Source organism: Hylobates moloch, unplaced genomic scaffold, assembly GCF_009828535.3.
Source record: "Hylobates moloch isolate HMO894 unplaced genomic scaffold, HMol_V3 SCAFFOLD_6, whole genome shotgun sequence".
Lineage (NCBI taxonomy): Eukaryota > Metazoa > Chordata > Mammalia > Primates > Hylobatidae > Hylobates > Hylobates moloch.
The window spans coordinates 108183335-108200581 of NW_026652281.1; the positions used below are offsets into that span (position 1 = coordinate 108183335).

The 17247-nt window shown below is 39.9% G+C and overlaps 1 protein-coding gene across 4 annotated transcripts in view; it reads left to right on the top strand.

Moving 5' to 3' along the window:
* The window catches only part of AP1G1 (adaptor related protein complex 1 subunit gamma 1), a 110977-nt gene that overhangs the window by 86463 nt on the left and 7267 nt on the right, over nucleotides 1-17247 (top strand). For all 4 annotated transcript variants that reach the window (XM_058441177.1, XM_058441176.1, XM_032157825.2 and 1 more), the window contains exons 13-20: nucleotides 1861-1915; nucleotides 5402-5524; nucleotides 5751-5840; nucleotides 7332-7459; nucleotides 9011-9115; nucleotides 10412-10553; nucleotides 10756-10882; nucleotides 17023-17130. In XM_058441177.1, coding sequence (XP_058297160.1) covers nucleotides 1861-1915; nucleotides 5402-5524; nucleotides 5751-5840; nucleotides 7332-7459; nucleotides 9011-9115; nucleotides 10412-10553; nucleotides 10756-10882; nucleotides 17023-17130 — 878 coding nt within the window. The remainder of the gene's footprint in view (nucleotides 1-1860; nucleotides 1916-5401; nucleotides 5525-5750; nucleotides 5841-7331; nucleotides 7460-9010; nucleotides 9116-10411; nucleotides 10554-10755; nucleotides 10883-17022; nucleotides 17131-17247) is intronic.

Genomic DNA, 17247 nt, shown 5'->3' on the forward strand with positions numbered 1-17247 from the left:
GTGGAGGTTGCAGTGAGCCGAGATTATGCCCCTGCACTCCAGCCTAGGTGACAAAGCAAGACTCTGTCTCAAAAACAAAATCAAAAAAAAAAATGGAGAAACTACTGTAAATATGTTTAAAACACATAGCATTTATTTCAAGCTCTCAATTATAAATTAGCTTGGAGAAGGCTATTATAGCCAGAATTTAAATATGCTGAGACCCAAAAAATTTCACACTTTTATGAAATCTTCTCCTTTATCTGTTCTTTAACCTCTCATCTATGATGCTGGTTTTTTTTGTTTTGGGTTTTTTTGAGACAGGGTCTCACTTTGTCACCTAGGCTGGAGTGCAGTGGCACAATCTTGGCTCACTGCAACCTTGACCTCCCAGGTTCAGGGGATCCTCCTGCCTCAGCCCCCCAAGTAGCTGGGACCATAGGCTTACGCCACCACACCCTGCTAATTTCTGTTTTGTTTTTTTTTTTTTTGTAGAGATGGGGTTTTGCTATGTTGTCCAGGCTGGTCTCAAACTCCTGGACTCAAGCGATTCACCTGCCTCAGCCTCCCAAAGTGCTAGGATTACAGGCATCAGCCACCACACCTGGCCTATGATGCTGTTTTAATAAAGAATAGAAAAGTTACAACATCTGAATTGCAGCTCTATGCAGAATTTTGAGGAAGTACCTTATGATTTTAGTAGTACAGCTATTCTTTCTCTTCTTTCCACTCTGAATTTAAGGAAACACGTTTTTAGTCCTAATATTGTTGTCTTGGTCTGAAAACAGTCCCTTTTCTTCTTTCTTCTTTATCCTCTCCTGCCCTGACTGAATGATTCATTTTCTCTGAAACTGAAAACAAATCTCATTTCTCAGCTTAGCAACTCTTATTGCAATCTTATGGGAAACATCTGAGTTTGACTACGTACCCTCTTTTTTTTTTTTTTTTTTCTTTAATTTTAGAAACGGAGTCTTGCTCTGTCACCCAGGCTGGAGGGCAGTGGCCCAGTCATAGTTTACTGCAGCCTGGACTTCTGGGCTTAAGCCATCCTTCTGCCTCAGCCTCCTGAGTAGCTGGGACTATAGGTGCAAATCATCATGTGCCACTAATTTTTTAAGTTTTATTTTGTAGAGATGGGGTCTTGCTATGTTGCCCAGGTTTGTGTGGAACTCCTGGCCTCAAGCACTCCTTCCTCCTTGGCCTCCCAAAGTACTGGAATTATAGGCATGAGCCACTGAAGTCAGTTGACTGTATACCTTTGTATCTTTGAAATGGCATTTGCTGCTAGATTTGAAGTTGAAATGTTTCCAGATATGTTCACTTATCCAGGGAACCTAGAAAAGACTGTAGGACAGGATTTTCTTTTCTTTTCTTTTTTCTTTTCTTTTCTTTTCTTTTCTTTTCTTTTCTTTTCCTTTTCCTTTTCCTTTTCCTTTCCCTTGTCTTCCCTCCCTCCCTCCCTCCTCCCCTTCTTCCTTCCTTCCTTTTCTTTTTCTTTTCTTTCTTTTCTCTCTCTCTTTCTTTCCTTCCTTCCTTCTTTCCTTCTTCTTTCTTTTCTTTCTTCTCTTCTCTTTCTTCTCTTTCTCACTGTAGCCTCAACCTCCCAGGCTTAGGCAATCCTCCCACCTCAATCTCCCAGAGTAGCTGAACTACTGGCAGCCACCACCACAACCAGCTAATTTTTGTATTTTTTGGTGAGACGGAGTTTCACCATGTTGCCCAGGCTGGTCTCGAACTCCTGAGTTCAGGCGATCTCCCACCTCGGCCTCCCAAAATGCTGGGATCACAGGTGTGAGTCACCCTGCTTGGGCAGGATTTTCTAGTCACTGAAAACAGTATATTTTACTGGTTCCAAGTGTCCCTTTCCATTGTTTTTTTCAGGTATGCACCTTCCAAACGATGGCATATAGACACAATTATGCGTGTTTTGACAACGGTAAGTAGCTTTTTTCAGACAGCATATACGAAGTGCTGGGATATACTGATGTTATCATGAAGTTTATGTTCTAGTCAGGGAGGTAAGAAATTCACAAGTAAACAGGTAACATTAATGTCAGTTAGGAATAAATGCCATGAAGAAAAACCTCAAGCAGCATGGAGGAATATAATGATGGCAAGATAAGGTGGGATATAGGGCAACTGGCCAAGTGTTTTAAATTAGAGTTAGTCAGGGAGGTCTCTCAGAGGAGATAACATTTGTGTAGAGACCTGAGAGACATGAGGTGCAAGCCATGCAGAGATCTTGAGGAATAGTGTACCATACGGAGGGAACACTAAGTGCAAAGACCTGAGGTAGGAACAAGCATGGCTTGCTTGGAGAGCAACAGGAAGGCAAGTGAAGCCATAAAGTGAGAGAGGCAGAGAATGGTAGGATGGACGTCAGAGACATAAGCGGGGCCAGACTATGTAGGCCTCATGGGAGCTTGCATTTTATTTTGAATATGTTAGGAAGCCATTGCAGGGTTTTGAATGGCTAAAGTTACTCAGGATTTGAAATCCTGTTTCGGATGGGATCCTTTCTTTGGCATTCTTGCAGAAATTCAGGGTTTCTGTGTTTATTATTCAATTAGTAGGCAAGGATTAGGTATTTAAGAGTAAAAATGAAAGTGCAGTGACTTGTAAAGAAAACCATTTCCATCTAATTAAGTCACTAGAAGTAGATACTGTAAAGGAAAAGTCACAAATTTAACCATATTAAAATTTAAAAATTGAATAACAAAAAAGGGAGCAGTCTATGATTTAAAAGGCAAATTAACAACTGGGGAAAACATTAACATATGACAGCATATTAATATATTTGATCTATGAATAATTTACAATTAATAGGAAATACCACTCTAATGGAATAATTGGTATTTGAACCAGCAATTAATTCATGAAGAAAGAAATGGCTAATTAACATTTGAAAAAATTTTCTTATTAAAGAAATAAAGTAAAAGTGAGGTATCATTTTTCACATTTCATATTTTTTAATCTAATTCCCAGTGTTAGAGAAACAGGCAGTACTCTTCACTTTATGGGAGTATAGGATGATGCCATCTTTTTACTGTGCAGTTTGGTAGCATGTAGGAAAAACCTTAAATTGTACCCTTTGATTCATTAATTCAATTTTTAAGACTTTAGCCTGAAAAAATAATAGGACAAGTACACAAAAATGTGTATGTAAAAATATTCATCCTAATCTTGTTTATAGTAGGAGAAAACTGGAAACAACTAGTAGTCCCCAAATGGGGATTAAGTAAATTATGAAACATCTGTAGGGAGAGAATGATATCACTGAAATTATGACTTATATGTATTTGTTGACTTATGAAATTATGACTTATATGTATATGTATTTGTTGCCGTGGAATTCTCTCTGGGGCATACTCGTTTTTTAGTTTACTTACAATGAGTTAACTTGGTAAAAGTTTAAAAGTTAATAAATTTGATTAACAAGGGGAAAAATTATAATCTAACAAAATGTAATTAACATAATGATGAATCAGGACATGTTTTCCTAGTTTTCATGAGGCTCAAAAGTAGGAAGAAATTAACACTCCCGAAGGAAAGTGGTTATAAAAATTCAAAAGCTTTTTTTTTTTGTGCCCCTGATTTTATTTTTCTAACTGACTTATGTTCTCTTATTATGATCACGTGATTTGTTTTCTTTAGCCTGTTACGTGCTGGGTTACATTGATATTTGAATGCCTAACCAGCCTTATATACCTGGAATACATGGTCAGGGTATATTATTCTTTTTATAAATTTGTTGGGTTTGATTTGCTAATATTTTGTTGAGTATTTTTATATGTATATTCATGAGAAAGTTTGGCCTATAGTTTTCTCCTATAATGTTGTTTTTGACCCATGTGTTATTTAGAAGTATGTTCTTTTAATCTCCAAGTATTTTGGGATTTTTTGCAGCTGTCTTTGTGTTGCAGATTTCTAGTTTAATTCTGTGTGGTCTAAGAACATACTCGGTATGATTTATGTTCTTTGAAATTTGTTAAGATATTTTTTATGACCCAGAATATGGTCTTTCTTGGTTCAGTGTAAGTTTGAGAAAAATGTGTATTCTGCTGCTAGAAGTAGTCTTATTATACAAGCCCATTAGCACTCTGCTTTAGGGAAGGATGTAAATAAACTATACTGCAAATTACCTGCTTTTTAGCTTCTCACCTTTTCTTTTGTTCATCTTCCCAGAAATCTTCCTCTGTCTTTGTGTTTCTTAACAGGAGTGACCTGATAAAACCCTGATCACCTGGCTGTTTTTTTTTTTTTTTTTTTCTTTTTTTTTCCCTTTCCAAAATACACATGGTTAGGACTGGTCTCAGTCTTACAAATTAAATCTATTGTTCTATTTAGGAATGGGAGATTGACCAAGGTTGGGTGATAAAGTTTTAAACCTTTACATTATTATTATTATTATTATTATTATTATTATTGTTGATAGTGATGGAGTCTTGCTGTGTGGCCCAGGCTTGTGTCAAACTCCTGGCCTCAAGCAGTCCTCTTGCTTCAGCCTCCCAAAGTGCTGGGATTACAGGTGTGAGCCACTGTGTCCAGGCTTCCTTTTAATTTGGACAAAGAGAAAATTTTTTTTTTTTTTTTTTTGAGACGGAGTCTCACTCTGTCGCGCAGGCTGGAGTGCAGTGGTGCAAACTCGGCTCACTGCAAGCTCTTCCTCCCGGGTTCACGCCATTCTGCTGTCTCAGCCTCCTGAGTAGCTGAGACTACAGGCACCCACCACACACCCGGCTAATTTTTTGTATTTTTAATAGAGACGGGGTTTCACCGTGTTAGCCAGGATGGTCTCAATCTCCTGACCTTGTGATCCGCCTGCCTTGGCCTCCCAAAGTGCTGGGATTACAGGCGTGAGCCACCGCACCCGGCCTTTGGACAAACAGAAAATTTTTAAAAATAAAATAAAATTTAAAAATTTAACATATTTAAATAAGACTTTGAAGTTTGAGCTGTTATGAACCTGAGAATTGGAACCAAATTTATCTTTGAGGGTGTTTTGTAGTATTCTTCTTTTAAAAACAATAGTAATGGCTGGGCGCAGTGGCACACACCTGTAATCCCAGCACTTTGGGAGGCTGAGGCAGGTGGACCATCTGAGGTCAGGAGTTAGAGACCAGCCTGACCAACATGGTGAAACCCCATCTCTACTAAAAATAGAAAAAATTAGCCGGGTGTGGTGGCATGTACCTGTAGTCCCAGCTACTTGGGAGGCTGAGCCGTGAGAATCGCTTGAACCTGGGAGGTGGAGGTGGCAGTGAGCCAAGATCGCGCTATTGCACTCCAGCCTGGGTGACAGAGCAAGACTCTGTCTCAAAAAAAGAAAGAAAGGAAAAAACACACAGTAATAATAATAGCTAACACTTGTTATCATCATTGCTGTGTGTTTCTAGGGGTAATTGTCTGCATTTCCTTTTAGGCAGGAAGTTATGTTCGTGATGATGCAGTCCCCAATTTAATCCAGTTAATAACTAATAGTGTGGAGATGCATGCCTATACTGTCCAGCGCCTGTACAAAGCAATTCTTGGTGATTATTCTCAAGTAAGTACTTCATTCAGCTATTTTAGGGGGTAATTTTACCCTCAATTTTTCTGGTATGTTTTTCTTCTTTTTTTTTCCCCCTCCTCTCTCCCCTTTGGTATGTCTTTATTTCTAACACTCTAGATATGCACAGTTTTGATCTTTATTATGAGATGACCTATGATTTGCATTAAATAACTTTGGAAAAATTGAAGTTCTTGAGAAATGTTGACTTTTCTTTTCACAGCAACCTTTGGTACAAGTGGCTGCATGGTGTATAGGTGAATATGGTGATCTTCTTGTATCTGGCCAGTGTGACGAGGAAGAGCCTATTCAGGTACTCCTTGTCACTCTTGGTTAAGTGGGGGAAAATAGCGGTTTTGGTTATAGGAGAGTAGTGTTTTATGGGGAGTTGAGGTTGATTCCTTGAAAACTTCTTAGGCTAGGCGTGGTGGCTCATGCCTGTAATCCCAGTGCTTTGGGAGGCTGAGATGGGAGCATTGCTTGAGCCCAGGACCAGCCTGGGCAACATGGTGAAACTCTGTCTCTATAAAAGACACAAATATTAGTCAGGTATGATGATGTCTAGTCCCAGCTACTCAGGAGTGAGACCCTGTCTCAAAAAAATTAAAAAAATACCCAACTTTTTAAAGAAGCAAATGAGAATTATATTGGAAAACCTGCCATTTTTTGAGATGGAACTTATTGAGCCATTGTGAGGTTTTTTTTTTTTTTTTGAGAGAGTCTCACTCTGTCACCCAAGCTGGAGTGCTGTGGCGGGATCACAATTCACTGCAGTCTTGATCTCCTGGGTTTCAAGCGATCTTCCCACCTCAGCCTCCTGAGTAGCTGGGACTATAGGCATGCACCACCATGCCTGGCTAATTTATTCTACTTTTTGTAGAGACAGGGTTTCACCATATTGCCCAGGCTGGTCTCGAACTCCTGGACTCAAGCAACCCGTCTGCCTTGGCCTCTCAAAGTGTTGGGATTAACAGGCGTTTCTGGGCATGGTGGCTCACGCCTGTAATCCCAGCACTTTGGGAGGCCAAGGCGGGTGGATCACGAGGTCAGGAGATTGAGACCATCCTGGCTAACACAGTGAAACCCCATCTCTACTAAAAAATAGAAAAAATTGGCCGGGTGTGGTGGCAGGCCCCTGTAGTCCCAGCTACTCAGGAGGCTGAGGCAGGAGAATGGCGTGAACCCGGGAGGTGGAGCTTGCAGTGAGCCAAGATTGCACCACTGCATTCCAGCCTGGGCGACAGAGCCAGATTCCGTCTCAAACAAACAAACAAACAAACAAACAAAACAGGCATGAGCTACTTTGCCTGGCCCCATTGTGAAATTTTAAAACCACTTTAGGCCCAAGTCCGTGTCCTAGGGGACTGAATTATTGTTTCTCTTACCCTCTGACTGATAAACAAGAAGAAACGAGACATGTATCCATGTTCTTATTTGCACATTAAAGGACTGGCTTTAAAAGGGAAAATTGTGGCAACCACACTTAAACTCTGTATGTTTTTCTTTTCTTCTGTTTCTGCCACTTGAAGCTCTAATATTACTGCCTCTCAGCCCCAGTGGTCATTTTTCACTCTTTTTACCCCCACCTGCTCTGGTTGATAGAACCAGAGCACTTTTTTTACCCCTACCTACTCTGGTTGATAGAACAGCTTGGACAGTTACCCTGGCAAAGCACAGGTTGAGTTAGAGGCCTTTGTAATGGTAGGATTGTCTTTCTGGCTGCATCCCCTGACTTGATATCAGATTTAGATGCTTAATCATGCTACTCATTCTTCATCGTCTTCTTTTTCCTCCTCCTCCTCAGGTAACAGAGGATGAAGTGTTGGATATTTTAGAAAGTGTCCTAATCTCTAATATGTCCACCTCTGTGACACGAGGTTATGCCCTCACTGCCATTATGAAGCTTTCTACTCGATTCACTTGTACTGTAAAGTGAGTATTGAAGAAACATAGGGTGAACAGGTTTTGTAATTAAAAAACAAAACCCAAAAAACTTGTTATCATGGAAAATTTCAAGCATAGTCAAAAGTAGAGAGAATAATAACACAAATTTGCATTACTTATTTCTCCACAGTCACAGTGATCAATTCATGGTTAATCTTTATTCATCAGCACTTTGTTCCCTCTCATTCTTTTACTCCCTAGTGGATTATTTTGAAGCAAAAAAGTTTAGAGGGTTTTGTTCGTTTGTTTGTTTGTTGAAACAGGGTCTCGCTCTCTTACCCAGGATGGGGTGCAGTGGTGCCATCATATTTTACTGCAACCTTGAACTCCTGGGCTTAAGGGATCTTCCTGTCTCAGCCTCCAGAGGAGCTGGGACTATAAGTGCACACCATCTTGCCTGGCTAATTTTTAAATTTTTTTGTAGAGAAAGTGTTTCGTTTGTTTGCCCAGGCAGGTCTCAAACTCCTGGGCTCAAGTGATCCTCCTACCCTGACCTCCCAAAGTGCAGGGATTACAGATGTGACCCACTCCACCTGGCCTAAAAGTTACGTTTTTAGAATGAGATTTCTAATACGTTTTTCTTTCTTTTTAAATTGAGAATCTACTTCCCCACCTAAAGGTTTTGGTTTATTTGTATTTTATATTTCATTTTGTTTTATGAGAGTCTTACTCTGTTGCCCAGGCTGGAGTGCAGTGGCATACAATCTCGGCTCACTGCAGTCTCCACCTCCAGGGTTCAAGCAATTCTCCTGCCTCAGCCTCCCGAGTAGCTGGGATTACAGGTGCGCACCACCACGCCTGGCTAATTTTTGTATTTTTTGGTGGAGATGGGGTTTCACCATTTTGGCCAGACTGATCTCGAACTCCTGACCTTGTAATCTGGCCAAGGTTTTGGTTTATTATATTTTGACAAGTCTTAATAGGAATAAAATCGTGAATGTTTTGGTGATTAAATCTTTTAATTCTCCTCTTTGCTTTTTTGAGTAAAGTAGATTCTCAGGTCACTTTCCTACCTAAGCATATTTAAGGCAAACTTAGTTCTTGTAGTCTTTCTGCTTCACTTTTAAATGTGAAGTCTTATAAAAAATGGTATTGAATTACTTTTAAAATTCTGAACTGGAAGAATTTGGGGTCAACATTTTGATGCTCTGACCCTTTTATAGATTAAAAATTATTTTAAAATTATCAAAGAAGAGAATGAACAGTACAGATTTCTTTTGTGGCAAAGTAATAGTGGGTACTTTTGTCTAGCAAAGTTTAGGGACTGGCATATATGTATATGTTTTTTCCACACCATCATTGCTGCAGAATGGGGATGGCATATTTAACAGACAAAAATCTAGTGTTACAATGAGAATAGTATAATGTGAATATCAGATAAATGGATGAAAATAAAGTGTTTTGTTTTTGAAAAATTATATAAATTAAGAAAAAATGAGTATTTCAGTATTTTAACCAGAAAATTCTGGCTTATTAAACATTATCTCTGCTTATTTTTGAATTTTCTTTTGGGTATTTTGTTTGTCATTTTATCTATAGCCGAATTAAGAAAGTGGTTTCCATCTATGGAAGCAGCATTGATGTGGAACTCCAGCAGAGGGCAGTAGAATATAATGCACTTTTCAAGAAATATGACCACATGAGGTGAGCGAAAGAAACTAAGCAATGCGTCTATCTCTTAGCATCCTGACTAAATTGTCATGGTAATGCGTAAAGAAGATTGATTCCTTGTGCTTTATTTATTTATTTATTTATTTTGAGGCGGAGTCTCACTCTGTTGCCCAGGCTGGAGTTCAGTGGCACGATCTCGGCTCACTGCAGGCTCCGCCCCCCGGGGTTCACACCATTCTCCTACCTCAGCCTCCCGCGTAGCTGGGACTACAGGCGCCCGCCACCTCGCCCGGCTAATTTTTTGTATTTTTAGTAGAGACAGGGATTCACTGTGTTAGCCAGGATGGTCTCAATCTCCTGACCTCGTGATCTGCCCGCCTCGGCCTCCCAAAGTGCTGGGATTACAGGCTTGAGCCACCGCGCCCGGCCCCCCTTGTGCTTTATTAATTGGTCTTCATATCCCTGTTTAGTTCAAATTGCTTGGCTGCTTCTGTTTTGTCCATCTTCTATTCTGCCTAGTCTCTAAAGAAATAAATTAACTCCCTTTCATTCCACCTCCAACCCTTACGTTTTATTTGGTATGAAAAGTTTGCTTTATTTTCTATTTTATTTAGTTAAGAAGTGGGAGGCCGGGCGTGGTGGCTCACGCCTGTAATCCCAGCACTTTGGGAGGCCGAGGTGGGCAGATCATGAGGTCAAGAGATCGAGACCATCCTGGCCAACATGGTGAAACCCCGTCTCTACTAAAAATACAAAAAAATTAGTTGGGCATGGTGGCGCATGCCTGTATTCTCAGCTACTTGGGAGGCTGACACAGGAGAATCATTTGAACCTGGAAGGCGGATGTTGCAGTGAGCCAAGATCACGCCACTGCACTCCAGCCTGGCGACAGAGCAAGACTCTGTCTCAAAAAAAAAAAAAAAAGAAGTGGGAGTTGTATTTTTTCAAGACAAATAATCTCATTCAAATTCTTCTACTGTTAACATTCTAGTGTTTGGGTCATCTTTTTTTCTTCTATTATGCAGTATCTTACTTGACTGTTAATACCTATGGATTTACCTTTCTTTCATCTCAGTCTCTCTACCACTGAAATATATGCTTTGGGATTTAGCTGGACAGTCTGTTTATTCAAGATTTTTTTGCCTGCCCTTAATCCAGCCAGGAATTTAGGTCATGTATTCTTGTAATTTACCTTCTATTTTAGTGTGTCTGTTGGATTGGGAGGGGAGATAGATCTCCATGCTTGGGCTCAGCATAGTTAATGGTGATTATTTTGGGTAGGGAATCTAGGTTGACTGCCTAGAATTTAACCACTTCAGATTCTTCTAGGTCTGCCCTACTTGAGAGAATGCCTGTCATGGAAAAAGTGACCACAAATGGCCCTACTGAGATTGTGCAGACAAATGGAGAGACAGAACCAGCTCCACTAGAGACCAAACCGCCACCCTCTGGGCCACAGCCCACCAGCCAGGTAGCCAGCCTTTCACTTGCTCATCTGGGGCTTCTTACGAGTTTATAGTCCCTTACAGCTTTTCTCTTAGCTGAGTCCCTTTAATGCTCCTGGGTTGGTTGGTGATTTCCTTCCTTATTTTTACATATTAAAAGAGCTTTGCATTAGATGTATACTAGACAAATCCAATAATAATGAATTGAGGTGTTGTTACCTTGTTTAGGCCAATGATTTATTGGATTTGTTGGGAGGAAATGACATAACACCTGTTATTCCAACTGCACCTACAAGCAAACCATCTTCTGCTGGTGGAGAACTTCTTGATTTGCTGGGAGACATCAACCTTACAGGTGAGGCCAGTCTGGAGCTATTTAATACCTGGGAAAAGATAGAGCCTCGGGGTAAAACTAAACTGAGCTCAGACTTTCCAGCACATGAATCATTTGAAGATGGGAGAGGCTAAATCAGAAGCAAAAGTCAAATCTTCACAATATCTGGGTTATATGTTGTCATGCTAATGCTCTAAAGATAATTTATAGGGATTTCTTAAAGGCAAACTTCTAATTTTGGGTGAGTAAATTATTCATAGTGTTTTAAGATAGAAACTACTTTCCCTGGCTGGGCACAGTGGCTCATGCCTGTAATCCCAGCACTTTAGGAGGCAGAGGCAGGCGGATCACCTGAGGTCAGGAGTTTTAGACCAGCCTGGCCAACATGGTGAAACACCATCTCTACTAAAAATACAACAATTAGCTGGGTGCAGTGGTGCCTGCCTATAATCCCAGCTACTCTGGAGGCTGAGGCAGGAGAATCGCTTGAACCTGAGAGACGGAGGTTGCAGTGAGCCGAGATTGCGCCATTGTGTACTGCAGCCTGGGTGACAGAGCAAGACTGTGTTTCCAAAAAAGAAAAAAAAAACAAAACACTTTCTCTTTCAAGCTCAAAAAATATATCCCATATCACCTTTGCTTTTAGTGTCCCAAGACATGACTTCTTGATTCCTTCCCATTCATGATTAGTTTTCAGTAGCTATGGCCATTTGTGGAGAGATGTTAACCTGCTACTTACCTCTTATCTTATTTCCCTTCCACACTTTCTGTAATTAAAGCAACTGAAGGGCAATTACTGATAATATTCAAACATAACTTTTCATTTGGGAATATTTTTTCTTTGTTTATATATACCAGTCATTCGTAATAGACATGTTCAGCAATATGATAAACCCGAGTCCAATACAACTTTTATTTTGAGATGGAGTCTCGCTCTGTTGCACAGGCTGGAGTGCAGTGGCGCGATCTTGACTCACTGCAACCTCTGCCTCCCGGGTTCAAGTGATTCTTCTGCCTCAGCCTCCTGAGTAGCTGGGATCACAGGCACGCACCACCATGCCCTGGCTAATTTTCGTATTTTTAGTAGAGATGGGGTTTCTCCATGTTGGTCAGGCTGGTCCTGAACTCCTGACCTCATGATCCCCCTGCCTCGGCCTCCCAAAATGCTGGGATTACAGGCGTGAGCCACTTCGCCTGGCCTTTTTTTTTTTTTTTTTTTTTTTTTTTTTTTTTTTTTTTTGAGACAGAGTCTCACTCTGTCACCCAGGCTGGAGTGCAGTAGCATGATCTTGGCTCACTGCAGCCTCTGCCACCTGGGTTCAGGCAGGTCTCCTACCTCAGCCTCCTGAGTAGCTGGGATGACAGGCGCCTGCTACTGTGCCTGGCTAATTTTTGTAGTTTTAGTAGAGACAGGGTTTCACCATGTAGGCCAGGCTGGTCCCGACCTCGTGATCCACCGGCCTCAGCCTCCCAAAGTGCTGGGATTACAGGTGTGAGCCACCACGCCTGGCCTATAACTTCTATCCTAAATTACAGTATAAAGTATAGCTGAAAGGTTAAAGTGTCTTTTTTTTTTTTGAGACAGAGTCTCACTCTGTCAGCCGGGCTGGAGTACAGTGGGACTATCTCGGCTCACTTCAACCTCTGCCTCCCGGGTTCAAGTAAGCCTCCTGCCTCAGTCCCCTCAGTAGCTGGGATTATAGGCGAATGCCACCATGCCCGGCTAATTTTTTGTATTTTTAGTAGAGATGGGGTTTTGCCATCTTCTTTAAGAGGATAATGAAGAGTTAAAGCATACATGACCTTGAGTAAAAAATAGACATAAGATAACAAGTTGCATGGTTAGCTAAGCTCATTCCCACAGGCTGATTTTTTTTTTTCCTAATACAGTGGAGTCACAGAGTATAGGATTTATGTCTGTGTCTTAACAAAATTTCAAAATGTTACTTGTCATGTACTTACGAATCATTTACAAATGGTCAATTTCAAATCCTCAAATGTCAAAGCTGTACTGGATAACTGGCAAAGAAAAAACAACCCCATAGTTAAATCATAGCATATACTTCACCTAATATGTTAGTATATAGCCTTCATAATTATAATTTTAGGTGACTAATACTTTATCAATAAGTTTGCTGTATTTACTCAGTTCCTTAGTATTGGGTAGTTTGGCTTTTTTTTTTTTTTTTTTGAAACGGAATCTTGCTTTGTTGCCCAGGCTGGAGTGCAGCAGCATGGTCTCAGCTCACTGCAACCTCTGCCTCCTGGGTTCAAGTGATTCTCCTGCCTCAGCCTCCCGAGTAGTTGAGATTTATAGGCACGTGCCACCATGCCCAGCTAAGTTTTGTATTTTTTTTAGTAGAGATGGGGTTTCACCATGTTGGCCGGACTGGTCTTGAACTCCTGACCTCAAATGATCCTCCCGCCTTGGCCTCCCAAAGTGCTGGGATTACAGGCATGAGTCACCGCACCCGGCCAGTATGGGGTATTTTGTTTCTAGATTTTTCTTACCTAGCGGCCTTAACAAATATTACATCAATTTGTTCTTATTTTAGATTAATTTCTTAGACTAAGTGACTTAGTCTTTCTGAGTCTGGTTAAAATTAGGATGATTAATACTTACTCCATAAGATATTTGTGAGGCCCATTGACCTATTCAGTGCATGATACATAGTAGGCACTTGGTAAATATTATTTACCTTTTCCTCAATTTATATGTTTAACTGCACAGTCATAAGCATTGTATATTATCATTTTAAAAAGTCCTATTGGGTGAAAATTTGGTCCTTTTATATTTTATTTTATTTTATTTTATTTTATTTTTATTTTATTTTTATTTTTTGAGACGGAGTCTCGCTCTGTTGCCCAGGCTGGAGTGCAGTGGCGCAATCTCGGCTCACTGCAAGCTCCGCCTCCCGGGTTCACGCCATTCTCCTGCCTCAGCCTCTCCGAGTAGCTGGGACTACAGGCGCCCGCCACCACGCCCGGCTAATTTTTTGTATTTTTAGTAGAGACGGGGTTTCACCGTGGTCTCGATCTTCTGACCTCGTGATCCACCCGCCTCGGCCTCCCAAAGTGCTGGGATTACAAGCGTGAGCCACCGCGCCCGGCCTTATATTTTATTTTTATTATTATTTTTTAAATTTTGTAGCCCTCTGCCAGGCTTGGTCAGCAGAGAGAGAGGCCCTATTATTTTTTGATCACAGAGAATGTTTATTATTTATTTACATATTTGTATTATAGATGAGGTTCCTTTCTGAACATTCTTCTTGTATCCTTAGCTCATTTATTGTGGAGTTTTTTCTTTTTGTTCCTACTGTCTTGTTTTCCTAGTGTTACATGTTAAAGCAAAATGATAAAATGTTAAAAAGTCTGGGTTTTCTTTCCTTATTCATGATGTTTTTAAGATGTTTTTCCACTTTTTACATTGTTTTAAAATTTTGAATTCTAGATTTCTTAATTTATCATTACAGCTTTACCCCATTATATAGAAATTTAAGTCAGTAGAAATTCAGAAATAGATTTATCATGTGTTTTTAAAGGGTTTGGAGCAGTAAGTTTCTGCTCTTCTCATAAACTACCTTGCTATACTTTTACAGGGCAAAAAAAAGTGAAAATTTGAGGGAACTGGGGACCTATATGCTGCCTGTATCTTGAGTAGCCTCTGATTTTCCATGAGAACACATATCTAAAATTGTTTTGAAAATGGGAATTGGGGGAAATTTTCTCGATTTGATTTTTTAGACTAGGAGAACTGTATGAATATTTCTTTGTCTACTTCATTGATAATCTGCTGGACTGCACAAATGGTGTTTGCATTTATTCTACTTCTTGTGCTTGCTTAGCCATCTGTATTTCTATTTTCTTTGCTAATTTTTAATATGTGATTTACTTTTTTTTGTTTTTGAGATGGTGTCTTGCTCTGTCACCCAGGCTGGAGTGCAATGGTGTGATCTTGGCTCACTGCAACCTTTGCCTCCCAGATTTAAGCGATTCTCCTGCCTCAGCCTCCCGAGTGGCTGGGACTACAGGCGCGTGCCACCACACCTGGCTAATTTTTGTATTTTTAGTAGAGATGGGGTTTCGCTATGTTGGCCAGGCTGGTCTCAAACTCCTGACCTCAGGTGATCCACCCGCCTTGGCCTCCCAAAGTGCTGGGATTACAGGCATGAGCCATCAGGCCCAGCCTGTCATTTACTTTTCTGGTGCTCTTTAGTATCTTTTTTCCCCCTCATTCGTGCTGTCAATTTCTTAAAAAAAAGATGATATTCTAGCCTTCCTTTATTTCACTGTGATAGTTCTTTTTTAAATGGCATATTTTCAGTTAATTTCACAAGTAGTTTGAAATCTATTTAAATATAAAATACATTCTCTTAATTTTGCTGAATTTTCTTATGCTTCTTCTCCAAATCTTGCTATCTCTCATGTTCTATGAATTATCTTCTATTCTATGATTGTCAAGTTGTTCTTATTTGGAAAGATTAAATAAGAATGGTAATCTATTTCTTTTTCCCACCCCACTTTATACCACCCCTCACACAGGGTGCGTGTGTGTGTGTTAAAATTTTACTATACAGCATTTAACATCTAAAAAATTGAATGAATGTTTTGATCTACCTAGTTTGTAAAATAAAATATTGAGGGTTGATGTTCTTTGTGTATTTCCCTCTCATCCCATTTCTTTTTGATTCCCGACGTAACTACTGTCTATCCTAAAGTAGTGTTTAACATTGGTGTTTGCCATTCCTGTGCATTTCTTGATATAGTATGTAGTATTATTTTGCCAATTTTTACCTTTTTAGACATGGTATCCAACTGAATGTGTTCTTTTTTGCACCTTTTTTTGCTAAACATTGTAATTGTGAGAATGAGTTATGAATAATCCATGTTAAGTATATTTCTGGTGAATTCACTTTTTACTGTTGTACATGTGTAGTATTTTAGTATATCAATATATCAGTTTACTTATTCATTATCAAGATGACAGACATTTTGATTGTTTCCAGTATTTCACCATTAGGAATGTTCCTGCTGTGAATGCTTTTGGATGTATCTCCCAGTGAACACATGCAAGGATTAATTAAAAGCATTCCTAAGAAGGAGTAATCGGTTCTCAACTGGGGAAGATTTTGTCCTCCAGAGGTTGGCAGTGTCTGAAGATATTTTTGGTTATTACAACTGGGAGGATGCTACCGTCTAATGCATAAAAGCCCAGGAGTGCTACTTAATATCCTACAATAAACAAGGCCGCCCCCTACAACAAAGAATTAGGAAACCTAAAAGCTATTACTGTCAATGTTGAGAAACCTCAATTTAAGGATATACTGATGTTCAACTCTACTGTTGCCAAATTACTCTCTAGATTGGTTGTGCCAGTTTACCTTCCTATAGCAGAGCTTAAAATTTCCCATCATTCCATCTTCTTGCCAACATCTGGAATTATCAGACATCGAAATTTTCACCATTCTGATAGACATGAGGTAGTATCTCACTATAATTTTAAATTCCACTTCCATCATTACTGGTAAAATTGAGCATCTTTTTGTAAGATTCCCTTTTCATTCAGGTTTCCTCTTTTGTGACTTGTGTGTTTTTATATCTTGACACTTTTAAGTTGGGTTATCTGTTCCTTATTGGTTTATAGAAGACAGTTATCATTTGGATACTTATCCATTTATTACTGTATAGCAAACATTTTCTCCTGTCTGTGGGCTCTCTCTCTTTACTTTTTTTTTTTTTTTTTTGCGACAGAGTCTCACTCTGTCCCCCAGGCTGGAGTACAGTGGTGCAAGCTCAGTGCAGCCTCAACTTCCCAGGCTCCAGTGATCCTCCCACTGCAGTCTCCCGAGTAGCTGGGACTACAGGTGCACACCATGCCTGGATAATTTTTTGTTTTGTTTTGTTTTGTTTTGTTTTGTAGAGACAGGGTCTTGCCATGTTGCTCAGACTGTACTTTTTCTTACAGTATTTTTTAATAAACAGAAGTCGCTCGTTTTAAAGTACTTGAGTTCTTAGTTCTTTCTCTTTGTGGTCTATGCTTTTTGCATCTTGTTTAAGGAATCTTTTCCTTAACCTGAGACTGAAGTAATTTTCCCTATAATTTCTTGGTAAGCTTTGTCATGCTGCCTAAGGTTAACTTTCCATTAAAATATTTCCTTTAGGTGCTCCAGCTGCTGCTCCTGCCCCTGCCTCAGTCCCACAGATATCCCAGCCCCCCTTCTTGTTGGATGGGCTTTCATCACAGCCTCTCTTCAATGATATTGCTGCAGGTACGATTACTGTTGTTACCATCATTACATGGAGCACTGAGTAATGAGAGGTGGTTATTAAGAAAAAAAAAGTAATAATTCTACAAGCATTAGGCTGACTACAATAAGACTTATCTT